The sequence below is a fragment of the Hippopotamus amphibius genome, chromosome 2, assembly GCF_030028045.1.
Source record: "Hippopotamus amphibius kiboko isolate mHipAmp2 chromosome 2, mHipAmp2.hap2, whole genome shotgun sequence".
NCBI lineage: Eukaryota > Metazoa > Chordata > Mammalia > Artiodactyla > Hippopotamidae > Hippopotamus > Hippopotamus amphibius.
The window spans coordinates 61,066,873-61,080,826 of record NC_080187.1 but is presented as its reverse complement, the minus strand read 5'-3'; the positions used below and the strand labels follow the sequence as shown (position 1 = coordinate 61,080,826).

General features: G+C 58.7%; 1 protein-coding gene across 2 annotated transcripts in view; it reads right to left on the bottom strand.

Annotated features, from left to right (window-relative positions):
• Positions 1-13,504, bottom strand: part of GFRA2 (GDNF family receptor alpha 2) — a 112,318-nt gene extending 98,814 nt beyond the window's left edge. The window contains exons 1-4 of one of the 2 annotated variants that reach the window (XM_057722145.1): positions 13,441-13,504; positions 12,375-12,460; positions 6,873-7,187; positions 884-967 (exon numbers count right to left, since the gene is read on the bottom strand). In XM_057722145.1, the coding sequence (XP_057578128.1) occupies positions 884-967; positions 6,873-7,187; positions 12,375-12,414 (439 nt within the window). In that variant the 5' untranslated portion in view covers positions 12,415-12,460; positions 13,441-13,504. Of the gene's footprint in view, positions 1-883; positions 968-6,872; positions 7,188-12,374; positions 13,134-13,440 lie in introns of those variants that run through there. The other variant, XM_057722146.1, reaches the window with a different exon arrangement.
• Between the last annotated feature and the right edge of the window lie 450 nt (positions 13,505-13,954).

The window sequence follows — 13,954 nt, the reverse complement described above, 5'->3', positions numbered from 1 at the left end:
AAGTGCCTGGAAGCCTGAGGCCTGGGGCCCTGTACTCAGGGGTCCCAGAGAGCAAGCCCACCCTGGCCTCCTTTCAGCACCAGTGGTGACTCCAGGAAGCTCATCCCAGCCCTCACAGAGTTCTCAAGGCCAGAAGGTCCTCCCCAGAGCCCGAGCAGGGGCAGGCTGCCCTGGGCCCACTCGTCGCCCAAAGGCCAGAGGGAATAAGACCAAGAAGAAAGGACAAAAACACTCACTGGGGTCCTGCACACAGACTAGGGCAAGCAAAGCTAGAGCTCAAATGGGCCTTCTCACTCCCCAGGCAGGCTGGGGTGGGAGCGACCTTGCAGCAGAGGCTCTCCTCCGTGGGATTTAAGAAGCAGAGCCCTCACGGGAGAGGGGAATCTCAGAGCAGAATGGACGACGGTGACAGGGACGCCGGCACCACAGCGAACAGCTCCCATGAGGCCGGCCTCACGCTGAGCCCTGGACAACCATGGGTTCATTCTGACCTCACGACCATCCAACGAGGTAGATACTCTCCCCTCCGCACCAGAAAGGAAGCTGAGGCACAGAGAAGTCGAGCAACTTGCCCAAAGTAGAACAGCTGGAAAGGACCCAGCCAGGCAGGATGGGTGACAAAATGGGAGAGCAATACCAGGTTTCACATTCAAGACCTCCTGCACGGCAGGCTCATTCTAGGCAATTCCCATAAATGCTTTAGGCCACGCACAGCCTCAAGGGGCAGAGGTGTCACAGTTTCCTCTTACAGATGAAGACCCCAGGCTCGGAGGCTTTCAGGGCCCTGCTGGAGAGCGGAAACCTGAGCCAAGCCCCGGGGCTTGATCTGCCCCCCACGGGGACCGGAGCAGGACTGGTGAGGCACCCCCGCGAGCCCACTCACCTGAGAAGATTGAAGCAAGTCTGAAGATGTCCGAGAGGCGGGCTGTCACCGGCTCGTAGGGTGAGGCTTCATAAAACTCCTCACCTGGAAGAGAGAACCACGTCAGGCCCAGGCTCACGTCCTGCCCAAAGTGCTGCACAGGGCAGCTTAGGGATGAAATGCTGCACATTTCACGTGGGCAAGGTATTTCTCTCCAAAAGAGCAGGTCAGAACTGCCTAATTCTTCTCTCTCGTGACCTCCCCGCACGTCCCGGCCTCTTCTAAGGACTTCTGCATGCTTCTGGAAAGAAGGCACAGGGAAGGTGTAACCCTGATAGCCCGTGGAAGGCCAGGTACAAATCCCAGGATTTGAAGCCGAAGGTCCCTCCAACAGTCATTCAGTACAACTTCCTCATGTCACAGGAGAAGGCTCTGAGGTGGCCCAGAGAGGCGAAGCAACCTGCCTGAGATCACACAGCTACTCGTGGCAGAGCTCAAGCTGGACTCCAGCCTCCAGACCCTCACACTGGCATTCTCTCCCATCACACCAGACTGGCTCTGCCCAGGCTTAAGGGGACAGGATTTCCCCTTTGCTTCCTACCATGTCACAGGAGACTCTGACTGGCTGAAGGTCCACTGGGCAGAGGCCTGACTCGCAGCTCCTGTCTGACTGACTCCCGACCTGTCTTCCCCTCCACCTGCTGCTTCTCAGCCCTCTCCTCCAGGCTCCGGGGTGCACCAGAGGCTCTGGGGATGGAAAAGCAAGCAAGTGACAGGAGATAAATGGCACAGGGCTGCCCTGGAGACCCACCACCACCTCGGCGGGACTCCCACCCCCTCTGCCAACGCCTCAGCAGGAAAGGAAATAGCCTCTTGAGACATGACGGTGAGGAGAAATCAATGGATAATCACTCAGACTGTGTGTGTGTGTGTTGAGGGGGCGGGAGAGGCAGGTGATGACCACAGCCTCACACATTGATTTCCCGTCCACCCGGGGCCCAGCGCCACGGGCAAGTACCCCCACCTAAAGAGGAGCGTGTGGGGCAGCACCCCTGGGGGCACCTGCAGGAAGGAGCGGGCCGCCAGAAGAGGGACCTTGGAAACTGCTTACAAGGGGCTCATTCAGCCAGGCCCCCAAAGTCACCTACAGGCTACCCCTCGAGGCTCAGTCAGCCCTCTGCTGGTCCACGGACCAGACATCTGTCTGCTATACCAGGCAGATCCCCAGAGAAGGGTACAGACCCCCAGAGGACATGGAGGAAGAGCACGCCCCCTGCAGAAGTGTTCCCACCCTTCACTGTAGCTACAGAGCCCCCTGAGGCCCCGCCACACCCAGCACACAGGATGCCTTATGCACAGGGGGTGCCCACGGGTACCTGCCGACTGACCTAAGATTACTCTTTCATTCAGGCCTGTCTCCAATCCCACCTCCCCCGAGGCCTGCATGGTCTCAGCATCCTCCACACTAACCCACCGGCCACCCCCCAGCACTGGAGAAACTCCCTGTGGTGGTGTTACCAGCCATGCTATCTGTTGCAGCCAAATAACATGAGAGCTTAGGAAGCACTTTTGTAATAAAGATGATGTTATACTGCACTGTCTTGGTGCCGGCACTGTTGGAAGTGCTTTAGATGTACTAATGCATGTAATCCTCTTAATTTCTCTAGAGACTAGGCACTATTATTATCCCTATTTTACTGATAAGGAAATGGGGCGCAGAGACACTAGGGTACTTGCTCGAGGTCACACAGCAGGTAAGCGGCAGAGCCTGGTTTCAAACTCAGGCAGTTGGCTCCAGAATCCAACTACTTAATCATTATGAATACTGTCTCCAAAAATAAAAAGGGTTTTTGAAACCAAATTGTTCTTAAACAAGTACTACTGTTGCTTAACTTTTCACAGAGCAGTCTTCTGCCGGCTGGACTGCTCTCCCAGGGCAGGGTCTGTCCATCCCTAGAGCATCTGGTGCAGCACCGTGCCTGGGTACGGATTGGCTAGTATGACTCACTTGGAAAGGGCATGGGATGGATCTCTGGAGGAAAAGAGCCTCTTCGATGACCAGTTGGGAGGGGCCCATCCTATTTAACTCAACTTCCATCTCCTGCTCCTGCAGCAGAATTCGCCAGCGGCAAATCAGAGACCTGCCTGGCAGCCAGATTGAAGGCAAATCCAGGATGTCAGATTCCAGGGCCACGACCTGGGAGATGACACGTAAGAGAGGCCTTTGCACTTCACGTTTGCAGGACCAAGATGACCCTGAACTTCAGCATCACCTTTGGAGAAGGCAAGAAGCCTGGTCTCAAGTCCCCTGTGCAGCCAACATTGACAGCCCCACCGTGTAAATACTGGTGGATATGGTGGTGAGATGACAGACGGGAAGACAGGTCCAAGGCCACAGCTCTCCCCCAGGGCAGTGGAAAGGGGTTTGGATAAGGAGCCAGGGCCCTGGTCTCACCAGCAGCTTGCTATGTACCCTGGGAAGCCCCTCACACCTCCCTGCATCTCAGCTTCCCCGCCAGAATGATCTCGAGGCCCTTTGCAGTTGGGACTGTCTAGGAGCTCAGCAGAGGCCACACTCCTGCCACCACCGGCAGCTCTGCCCACACACTGAGGTCCTCAGTCTGTGCGGTGGGCTCAGACTCAGGAAGAGGGAGAATGTGGGGCACAGTCTCCAGGGAATCGCATCCACCAGCAGGGACCCAGGAGAATCCAGAATCTAAGTGCAGACCCACGTGAGTCTCTCCTCTCCGTGATCGCCCCACCCCGCCTAGGCCCAAGCCAGGTTATTAAGAGTCTTAAGGAACAGGGAGGAAGTACCTGCAGCCTCCCCAGGAGACCACTCAGCCCGCACCAGGAATAGTCCCCTCTCTGGAAGATCCTGTTCCTCATAGGAACACCGCCTGCCGTTAAAAGGCCTCTGCATTCCCCTGGTCAGCCCTGGATGGAAACCACCTCTGGCCTCAAGACCCAGGGGGAGGGGATTGTGCAATGTGCAAGGGGTGGGGGGCAGGGTTCTGAGGAAGGGGAAAAGCAGCGGTCTGTCTTTCTAGAGTGGGACCAAGGGAAGTGTCCCCAGCCTGTACATGCCAGCACAGGGACCACGGCTTCCCCAGTGCTCTCACCCTCTGAAGCACATAGTAGGCGCCTAGCAGATGTTTGTTGAGTAAATGAACCAACAAACCATCTCAAGCCTTGGAACTGGCAGAGTCTACAGCCAGGCCCTCCTGGGTTGAAAGGGCCTTGAAGACACGGCAGTAGGCAGCACAAAATGCACGTCGTGCTTATTGTTGCCCCGGCTCCGAGCAAGGTGCCCGGTGCTCTGATGCGGGGATGCCCAGGGAGCCAGGCCGATGGGAAGGTTCTCAGGAGGCCTACACTGCTCTCTAGCCGGCAGCTCTTTCATCCCCTTCCTGACCATTCTGCACCCACAGCAAGCCCACCCACCCTCTGCCCAATCTCCCTCGGGTTGAAACTGAAGGCTGGCGGAAAGAAAGCAAAAACCTAAACAACCCAGCTGGTTGGACTGGGGCCTTTAAAGTTCTGTGCACAGAGTCAGCCTCAGGGGAAAGACAGCTCCTTGTCTCACGGAGAAGGGAGTGCCCGTCTCTGTGGCCGGTCCCTCTCTTTGCTAATGTCCAGTTCTAGGTCTCCAGGTTGCTAGCAATGGAAGACGTGACCACCGGACTCAAGAGGACTTATTTGTCACTGATGGTGATAATACTATTAATAATTCCATGCCCACTTAGTCCTATTTTCAGGGCACATTTGGAAAGAATTCCTCCAGGAATGAGGGAATGAATTCATTCATTCCAGGAATGAGGGAATGAATCCATTCATTCCAGGAATGAATTCCTCTGCTCAGGAATCCCTCGCTATCCAGGCCCCACCCTGGGTCCCGTCTCCTCCTTCCCCTCCAGCAGCTGGAGGCAGTGCTGCCCTCAGACCCCAGCCTGATGTCTCCCCTCCCTCAAGGGCAAGGATCCACAGAGCATCCGTCTCTCTTCCTCACCTCAGCCTCTCCATCTAAGGTACTGTCCTACCTTAGAAACTAAACTGCTCAACACTCTTGCATCTTTTAAAAAAAAAAAAAAAGAGTCATCCTTTGTTCTTCTCCCATCTTTACACCAAAATTCAAGAAGTTGGCCACAGTCATCATTCCCAGCTCCCCCGTTCCCAGGCACCCCCTAAGCAGGCTTCTGCTCCCAGGGGCCACCTAAGGAGCTCACCCCAAGGGCATCAGGGATGCTTTCCACCCCTCCTGCTGGACCTGAAGTCTTGGAGGCTGTTGAGCCTCCTTTCTCTGAGAGTGAGCTCCTCCCAAGGTGTCTTGCTGTCCCTCCCACCTCACTCCCAGAGCCTCCTTGGTCACCCTTGCAGCCCATCTTTAAATGGCAGTGGTCCTGGGCTCTGTCCCTGACCTCCTCCCAATGTGGCTGCACCCACTCCCTTGGCCTGGTTACCACCTGCACGCTGCTGGCGACTTCTAAATCCCTATGGCCAGTCTCCCTTCCTCACCTGACCCCCAGCCCTGTGCACCCAGCTGTCTGTAGGGCAGGGCCGATGAGGGGCACATGTCCCAGAACAAACTCATCATCTCCCAGCCCTCCCCTCGACTCAAAACCTTCGCTGTGACCGGCCCCATCACCCGCTCAGCTACCCAAGACAGAAAACTGGGGTCCCTCCCTGACTCTTCTGGCCCTGCACCAAGACCTGTCGATTCTACCTGCTGGACAGCTCTTAGATCATCCTTTCCTGCCACCATCCTCATATAGCCGCCATCTTTCCTGGACTGTATCACAGCAGTGGCCTCCAAACAGGCTCTCCAATCTACTCTCCTCATTGGAACCACATGAACTTTGTCCTGAAGCAGAGATCCATCACATGAAACCTTCCAGGGGTGCTGCCCACCAGATATGTACCCCTCCCACCTTTCCTCCCCATCCCCACTTCCACCAGCTACTACCACACTGAGTTACCTGCAGGTCTGTAAACGAGTTCAGCTAACCTTTGCCCATGCTCTCCCTCCACCTCCCACACTCTCCCCGGACCCCTTCACCAGGCAACTGCAGCTCACTCTTGAGTCTCGGTTTGCAGGCTGCCTCTTCCAGGAGGTCTCTTTAGATTTTGCAAGAAGGGGTTAGATGCCCCTCCTTGGGGCTGCCACAGCACCCAGTGCTTTCTGACAGCACTCACATCACCAAATGACAGAAAGCACCTAATTTATCTGCATTACCCCAGACCATGAGCTCCACGAAGGCAGAGGCTGCCCAGCTGTTCTCAACTGTTCCCACAATGCCTAGCAGCCGGTAAACTCTCAAACAGTTGCTGAATTAATAAATGAATGTCTGACCCAGGCAGCCAGCAAATCCTCCACACCCCAGTCTGGAGGGGAAGGAAAAGGGGAGGTGCTTGTTGGGGGATGCGCTTACAGGTTCTGCCTTGGGCCCTGGAGGCTGAGGGACCTGCTGCCCACACACCGCTCAGAGCCCTGTTGAAGGCGCCTAGGCCAGGCCCGGGGTCAGGAAGCTACCTGAAGGGCAGGCGTCCTGGGAGCAGGAAGGCAGGAGGGCAGCGGGGAGTGGCAGGGGCTGGTTTGCTCTTGTGCAAACCTCACAGCTCTGCCCGCACTTGGCTTGCCCCTTCTCTCTCCTCTGTTCTCACTTCTCCATCTACCTGGGCGCCCTGGCCACACCTTCTCTTGTTAACACTACACACGGCCGTCCAACCATCCCTGGTTCACTCCCCCTCCTGACCCCCACGTCCTCCCCCCTTCTCCCACAACCCTCTCTCCTCTTCAGCTGCCACCCCACCTCTTCCTGTGTCTGTCTCTCCAACAACAACTGCCCTCCTACGTGGGGCGGCTACCTCTTTGGGTTCTAGGTTCCCGGGGAGGTGGAGAGAGAGAGCTGGCCATTCCGCCCCTGATACCAGCCCTCCCGCTGAACCTTGGCCCCAGGCGGCCCTCTGCCACTCCATCCCCGTGCCTTCCGTTGAGGCGGGCTGGGCTTACCCTCGGTCAGCCCCAGGTGGATGCTCCAGTAGATCTGCAAGCACTGCAGCTCCTTCTTCATGCCCCGCTTGCAGCGGCAGTCGTACAGCGGGCTCTCCTGCAGCACCTCCAGGGCCGCCTGGCACTCCTTGTTGGCCAGCATGGTGTTGCGGTCCCGGCCGGCCAGGCACTGGCGCAGCGTGCGGTAGCGGGAGCTGCAGTTGGATTCGGCCGCGCACAGCTCATTGGCCCGGACACAGTCCACTGGGGGGCGCCAGCCGTGCAGCTCGGGGCCCTGCGGGGAGGAAGGGCTGGCCAAAGAGCGGAGGGTCTCGTCTGGGTGGTGGGGAGGGAAGACAAGCATGAATGAGGGCCACGGTCTCCGACCCCAGAGGCAGACCTGGGGGCTTGGGCCCTTCTGGGAAAGTCACACCCACTCTACTCAGCACAGCAAGGCCGACTCAAGGCTGCCTTCCCCCACAGACAGCGGGTCAGAGGAAGGGCTGCTAAAGGGTCCCAGGACGCCACCACCCCTCCTCAGACCCCAAGGTGAAAAGCTGCCCCTGGCCTGACCAGAATTCTCTTCTGGTTCCACTCCAAGGCCCTGAGCCCAGGAGCACAGCACAGAAAAGCCTGAGGCCCCAGCCAGACCACAGACAGCCTAAGATGCCAGGAGGCCAGAGAACGACCTCACCGTCTCAGCAGAGAGCGGGTGGCTGCAGGGCCTCCTGGGGTGGGCGGAGAGGGGATCTCCTTTTCAGAGCACCCAGGCCTCCTCCCAGCAACCTCAGGTCCAGCCACAGGTCCAGCCAAGGCGCTGGGCTAAGCCTTGAAAGCACCAGTGGATGGTTTAACTTTCACAGCTTCTTAGAGACCAGCGTCAGCCCCTACATTCTACCCTGGGGAAACTGAGGCCCAAGGAAGAGAGATGACAACTCAAGGTCACACGCAGGCTGAAAAGGCCCCTCTGACCCCCAGCCTATCCATGCTGAGTCCCAGACTTCACGAGGAGACAGGGAGAGACAGATCGGACCCTGCGGTCTGAAGCGAGCCCAGAAAGGAGGCGCTCCTCCGGGGGGGCTCGGCCTTTCACACCTTCCTGTCCCACAGCACAGCAAGAGGTGGAAAACGCACCCTGCGGGTAAGTTCCACCCCAGGCCCCACCACACAAAATGCGGCAGACCCAGCAACTCCACCCCCACCCCCCACCCCCCACACACACCCCCCACACACCCCATGCCTCCCCACCCCCCCACAGACAGCCCACCCTTCCACACACACCCCTACATACCTCTCTTTCTTCCTCGCTCTCTCTCCCATTTCTTTTTTCCTTCCTTTCCTCTCCTTCCCGCCCTCCCCTGAAACCCTCTCCCCTCTGTCTCTCATTTTCTTCCTTCTTTCCAGAAGCCAAATAGTAAGGCAACGGCAAGCTGACCCTGGCCTCACACAAGGACCCACGCCTCCCCAATGGTGAGCAAGCAGGAATCAAGTCCACTCTCCTCAAACACGGCCCCAAGTGTCTACAACGCAAGTTCCTTGGAAGGGAGGGGGTCAGGGAAGGAGATTCGGAGGGGAAGGGCAGGGAAAGGAAGGGCCACTTGGTCGTTTCAAAAGCAAGCTCCCAAAACAGTTTCCTCTGGACACAGACATCTTCCTGGTCTCGCGGTCCTCTCCAAGCCCCTCACTCAGATCCTGCCCCACAAAAAGCCGTGCCATGGCCCAGAGCCAAGACTGAATTTTCCAAGACCCAAGGAATGATCTGGAGGGCTTCCTCCACTCCATCCTGCCCCAAAACATAGTAAGGTCCTAAGCAGAAGTCCCCCCGCCCCGATCCCACAGAATCCCCTCCATCTCTACCCAGAACTGCCACTTCTCACTCCTTCCCCCCAGGAGACCCTGCTCAGGGGGCAGCTACCACAGGGAGACAGCGACACCTAGAGGCAGAGCCCTGCACCGCCAGCCTGTCACTCACAGCAGAGCACCGAGAGGAAAGGAATCTAGGAATGGGCTCCTGGAGAGCCATACCCACCCCACTAGGAGAGCAGGGGATGGGCCTGGGGTGGAGAAGGCCTCAGGGTCCAGAGCAAAAGACTTCCTTTCTCCTGCTGACCACACCTCTGCCTCAGCACAGGAGGAGCTGATGGCTTTGGCCAGGCTAAGGTAAGACCACTGAAGAAACCAGAATGGAATGTGGGCACAGACAGTGGAGCATCTGCCCAGGTGCGGGCGGAGAAGTGTCCTCCACTCAAGCCCAGGCAGCAGCTTTATTGCCCGGCTTCAGCAAATTCCTGGGTCTCTAAACAGGACTCGGGTGCCTCTGGGCCACCCAGGAGCAGCTGCACTGACCCAGCCTCACTGGTACCTGCCGCCCCGCCTAGCCAGCCAGGTAGCCAGCCTGCTGGAGCCTTAAGACCAACCCAGTCCTGGGCCTTTCACTGACTCCATTCACCCCAGCACCCCAGCAGGCATCTCCCCTGCCACCTAGGCGTCACCTGAGGCTGCACTGTGGGAGGTAAAATGAGAAAGGGGCGTCCTCCCCAGGCTTAAAGGTCAGGACGTTAGCCTAGGGGAACTGGGGCAATAAGGACACTTCCTCCCTGCCCTACAGGTGGGGTCTAGAGCCCCAAGGGATGGTCCTTATAGAATCCCGGGCTTCTGTGCCAAAAGCAAGGGCTTCCCTCATCCTGCCAGCTCCCAGGCAGGAAGGTGCTCCATAGGAGGGCCGGTGCATCTTCCAACCAAACTCCCTGACTGCCACCTATCCCTGACTCTTCTAGTTGGTGTCATGACCCCCTGAACCAATCAAGCCCAGCCAGAGAAAGAAATCTTGGCAACTTGGTGCCTTTGGCCAAGAATTCTAGGAGAGTAAAGGTTGGAAGGTATCCTGGTGATGTTTCCAAGTTCTAGATCAGGAGAAAACTCAGATCCTTCAAGGAAAGCAAAGACATGTGGAACAGCTTTTAGAGACACAGGGGGCCTGAGAGACCACACAGAACTACAACCGCCCTCGTGCACCAAATGCCCACACGAGAGCTAGAATGCCAGTGGGAGGTGGGCTCTCTGAACAGCCCTGGTCCTCACCCCCATCACTTTCCCCATCTCATTTTTTTCCCTGAGCTTGTCAACACTGGAGGTCAGGCTGGCTGGGTCAGAAAGGCCTCTCCATCCCCAGACCTCACTCAGAACCTTGGGAGGGGCACACCGAAGACCCCTGCTCCCAGGACGTGCTTCACTCTACCCTCCACTGAGAACACCCACCACCTCTCAAGCTCCAGAAAAGCCTCTCCCCCATGTGGACTTTCCAATCAACAGCCAAACATGGGCTTCTTGCCAGGAAAGGGCCCTGGGGCTGAAATGTCCTTAACACCAACCTATCCCTTGTTCTCAGCTGGCCTAACCCAGAGTCTTTCAATGTCCTGTGGTCACTCAGTTAACCCCACTATGGAAAGGGGCTTCTCAAGGGAAGGGAACTAAAAGGCTGTGGCCAAAGAGGATGCCGCCCCCCCCACCCCTTTTCCTGCTCTCACCCCCTACCCCCACTAGGGTCGTAGACACCTGGGAGGACATCTCTGAACATGCCCCCACACATGCACAGGAGCACAGTCTCTCCCCAGGCCCCTCAGCTGGGACAGCCTGCCTGCAGCCTGGGGGCTGGGCCTGGAGGTGACTGAGGGGCTGGCACTGCTCTCCTCCACCTGGGGACTGGGACCTCCAAAGGCAACCACACCTGGGAGACCTACTGGCCCGGCGAGTGCGCAGCTCAGGAGCAAGAAATCTGGCTGCTTTTCCTGAAATACAATTTTCTTTTCTTCTTGGCCCTGCTCATTCTTGGCCCCAGAAAGCTGGGTTTTCAGAGCAGCAGTGGGAGAAAAGGTCAGGTTTTATAATAGCCCCTTCAGAGTGAGAGGCTTGCCGGGAAAGGCCGCAGAGCACAGTGGGCCCGGAGCACCGTCCCAGCCTCCTCCCTCAGCCCTTCCCACCCTGAGAAAGCTGCCAAGAGAAAAGCCACCTCTGGCTCCAGGAGGCAGGACAGTGAAGGCCACACCCTAGAGCAGGGCCTGGGCCCCTGGGGAACTCATGCCTGAGGGACGGGGAAGAGGAGGGGGATGGCAAAGGGCCCAGGACCCAACCAACATCAACTGGACTAGAAGCCCCTGTCCTGATCAGCACACTTCTTAGACACCCTCCCCCCATGTCTTTCTGAGACCTGCACCTACCTTCCCAGGCCTTCCCCTCTCTCTTCCTCCAGGAGGGAAAGGGTGCCCTCGTGACCCATCTGGGCAACCTGGCTCACCCCTGGCTACACAGCAGGCCAGGGTGGTAGGAGCAGCACCCACAATGAAACAGATGTGTGCTCCTTCAACACACACACATGCACACACACACCCCGTTAGCCTGCTTCCTCTCTGGAGCACCTACTGGGGCAGCAGGCTTGCCTGGGACTCCTGGTTAGCACACAGCCTTGCAAACACCCACTTTTCCATACCTCCACCCTCAAGAATGCTTCCTCTATACCCCCGTTTCACAAGCAGCTGAGATTTCATATAGCATAAAAAGGGAACAAGGGGTTGGGAATTCTGGGTGGGAAAGAGGCTGCCAGGGTTCAGGGGCACCAGGCAGCCCCCGCTCCCTGCCCTTGGGGGAGAGGGCTTACAGAATGAGCAGTGGCCTTTGTTCAGTCCAGGCTTTTCCCCTCACCCCTCTCCTTCTTTACCCAAAGAATCAAACTTTGGCCTCTCTCCCATCTCTTCCCACCAGCTATGGGGTCCCCTTCCCAGAGGTGGCAAAGGGATGGCACTGAACAGTGGCTTGAAGCTCGCCACTCCCGCCCACCCATCTGGCTCAGGTCTCGGCGGAAGGGAGGGCTAACGATGGGGAGAAACTTGAAAAGTGTTCCAGGGAGTGGAGCCGCTGGGAAGGGCTTCGGAGAGTGGGAAGTGGGGTGATTTTTCCAGAGGTTGATTGGCAGGTGGGGGAGGGTTGCCAGGGCTGCCCCCACAGATGTCCAACCAGGAGCTTCTGGAGAAACCCATGCCCTCCAAGATCGACTCAGGGAGCAGCCGAGAAAGGTGGGACTGGCATGATTTTCGTCTCCCCGACACTGAGCCTCTCCCCTCCCTTCTCTCTTCCAGATGAGGAGTTGGATTTTTTTTTCCTTAAGTTGCCGCAATTTGAACCCATTATTTTGAGGCAAACGAGCGCTATCACTGCGTGTGAGTGAACGAGTGTGTGTCTGCGTGCGTGTGCGCGGGGATGGTCTGGGTGTTCTAAGTCTCCTTCCCAATCCCTCGCGTAACCAGCCAGCTGCTGCTCGCGTCCCTCCGCCCGCATCCTCGCCGCCGGCCCCGCTCGGCTCTGCTGCTCCCGGGCCCGGCTCGCCCCGCCGCGCGCTCTCCCCGCCGGTCCGTCCCCCGCCAGCGCCCCGCTCATCCCCCGCTCGTCCCCCGCGTTCCCGAACGCAAGGCCCGCGCAGCCCCCCAGGCTCTGGTGGGCACGCTGCCCTCGCCTCCCGCAGGTACTCACCTAAAAAGAAGAAGAGGCAGAAGGCGTTTGCCAAGATCATGTTAAATAAATCCCACAGTGGTTGTTTTTTTTTTTTGTCTTTCTCCCTTGGATTAAAAAAAATAATAACAACAACAATAATAGTAATAATAGCGAAGCAGTGATAATCAACCCCAAATCCAATGCGGAGATCCCAGCTAGTCCACCCGATGAAGATCCTGAGTCCTGCGATTCTCGCCTCTGGCTGGAGGGGGTGGGGGAATGGAGGGCGGTGGGCCGCCTCTCGACGCCCCCCTGGCCCACCAAAATCAAATATACACGTATTTGTGTGTATATCTGCTTTCCAAGCCGACAGCCGGTCCTCAGGTCTGCCCTCCCCCTCAGCTCGCCCGCGAAGGCGCGAGTCCCCGCGGGTCCGATTCCCCTGCTCTTCCCGGGAGGGGACTGGCGAGGTGGGGGAGAGGCGATCTGAGAGTGTAGGGCTGGAAGGAAGCGGCGAGGGTGGGGGTCAGAATAAAACGCAAATAGGAAAGAAATCCACAGACGGGTGCAAGCGCCTAGGAACAATCCAGCGGGAGCTTCGAGGACGCGAGACTGGAGTCGCTTCTTTGGCACAAGACGAAGGAAAGATTCAAAAAAATCTTCTCCCGCTAACCCTTGCTCGTGTCACTTTTTTCTAATGGAATTCCAGTGACCGTGTGCCTCTGCTTGCGTGTGTCTTTCTCTCTCCTCTCCCTCCCTCTCTTCTCTCCGGCTCTCGCTCTTTGCTCTGGCTCTCTCCGGCTCTCCCTCGCTCTCCTCTCCCTCCCCCTTCTCTCTCTCCCTGCTCCTCCCTCCGCCCGCCCCCTTCCCCCTTCGCGGCTCCCTCGCCGCTGCTCTCGCGCCCGCGCCCCTCTTCTCCGCCCGGGGCTCGGCGCTCGGGCTCCCAGGCGCTGGCTGCGCGGGGCGCGGGCGCGCGGCGGAGCAGCGACACTCTGCAGCGGCGGCGGCGACAAGGCGGTGGCGGTGGCGCCGGGGAACGCGGGCCGAGAAGAGAGCTCCGCCGCTGGCTGCCTCCGCTCTGCCGCCCGCCCTTCCCGGGACTGACCTGCAGCCTTGGCCGGAAACTGACCGGCTCCCCCGGCAAAGGCTCGGGCTCCGACCAAACCCACCGAAAGCCTCCGCACCCTCCTCCTCCCCACGCCGCGCGCCAACCTCCACCCCCCCTCCCCGCCGGGGGCGGGCTGCGCTCTCCAACCCCCGCTGCCCCCGCCCCCGCGCCCCGGCCACCGGCTCTCAGAGGCCTGGGGAGGCTCAACGGAGGCCCGAGGGCGTGGAGTGCGGGGCGCCCGAGCCATCCCGGGGGCGTGGGGGGAAGGGCACTGGAAAAAAAATCCCTGCTCGGCGGCTGGGGTCTAGGGAGGGGGCTGCACCATCCGCGGCGGATGAGTCCTTCGGCCAGGGAGCCGAGGCAGAGCGTCTCCCCGAAGGCGCTAGGGAGAAGAAGGACCCCCTCCGGCGCCAGCCCCCAGCGTCCCCGCACAGCCTGCATGCCCGGGTCGAGTCCCGCGTACGCATACACGTGTGCGCTCCACGCGGAGCTCGAGAACTTTCCCCGCACG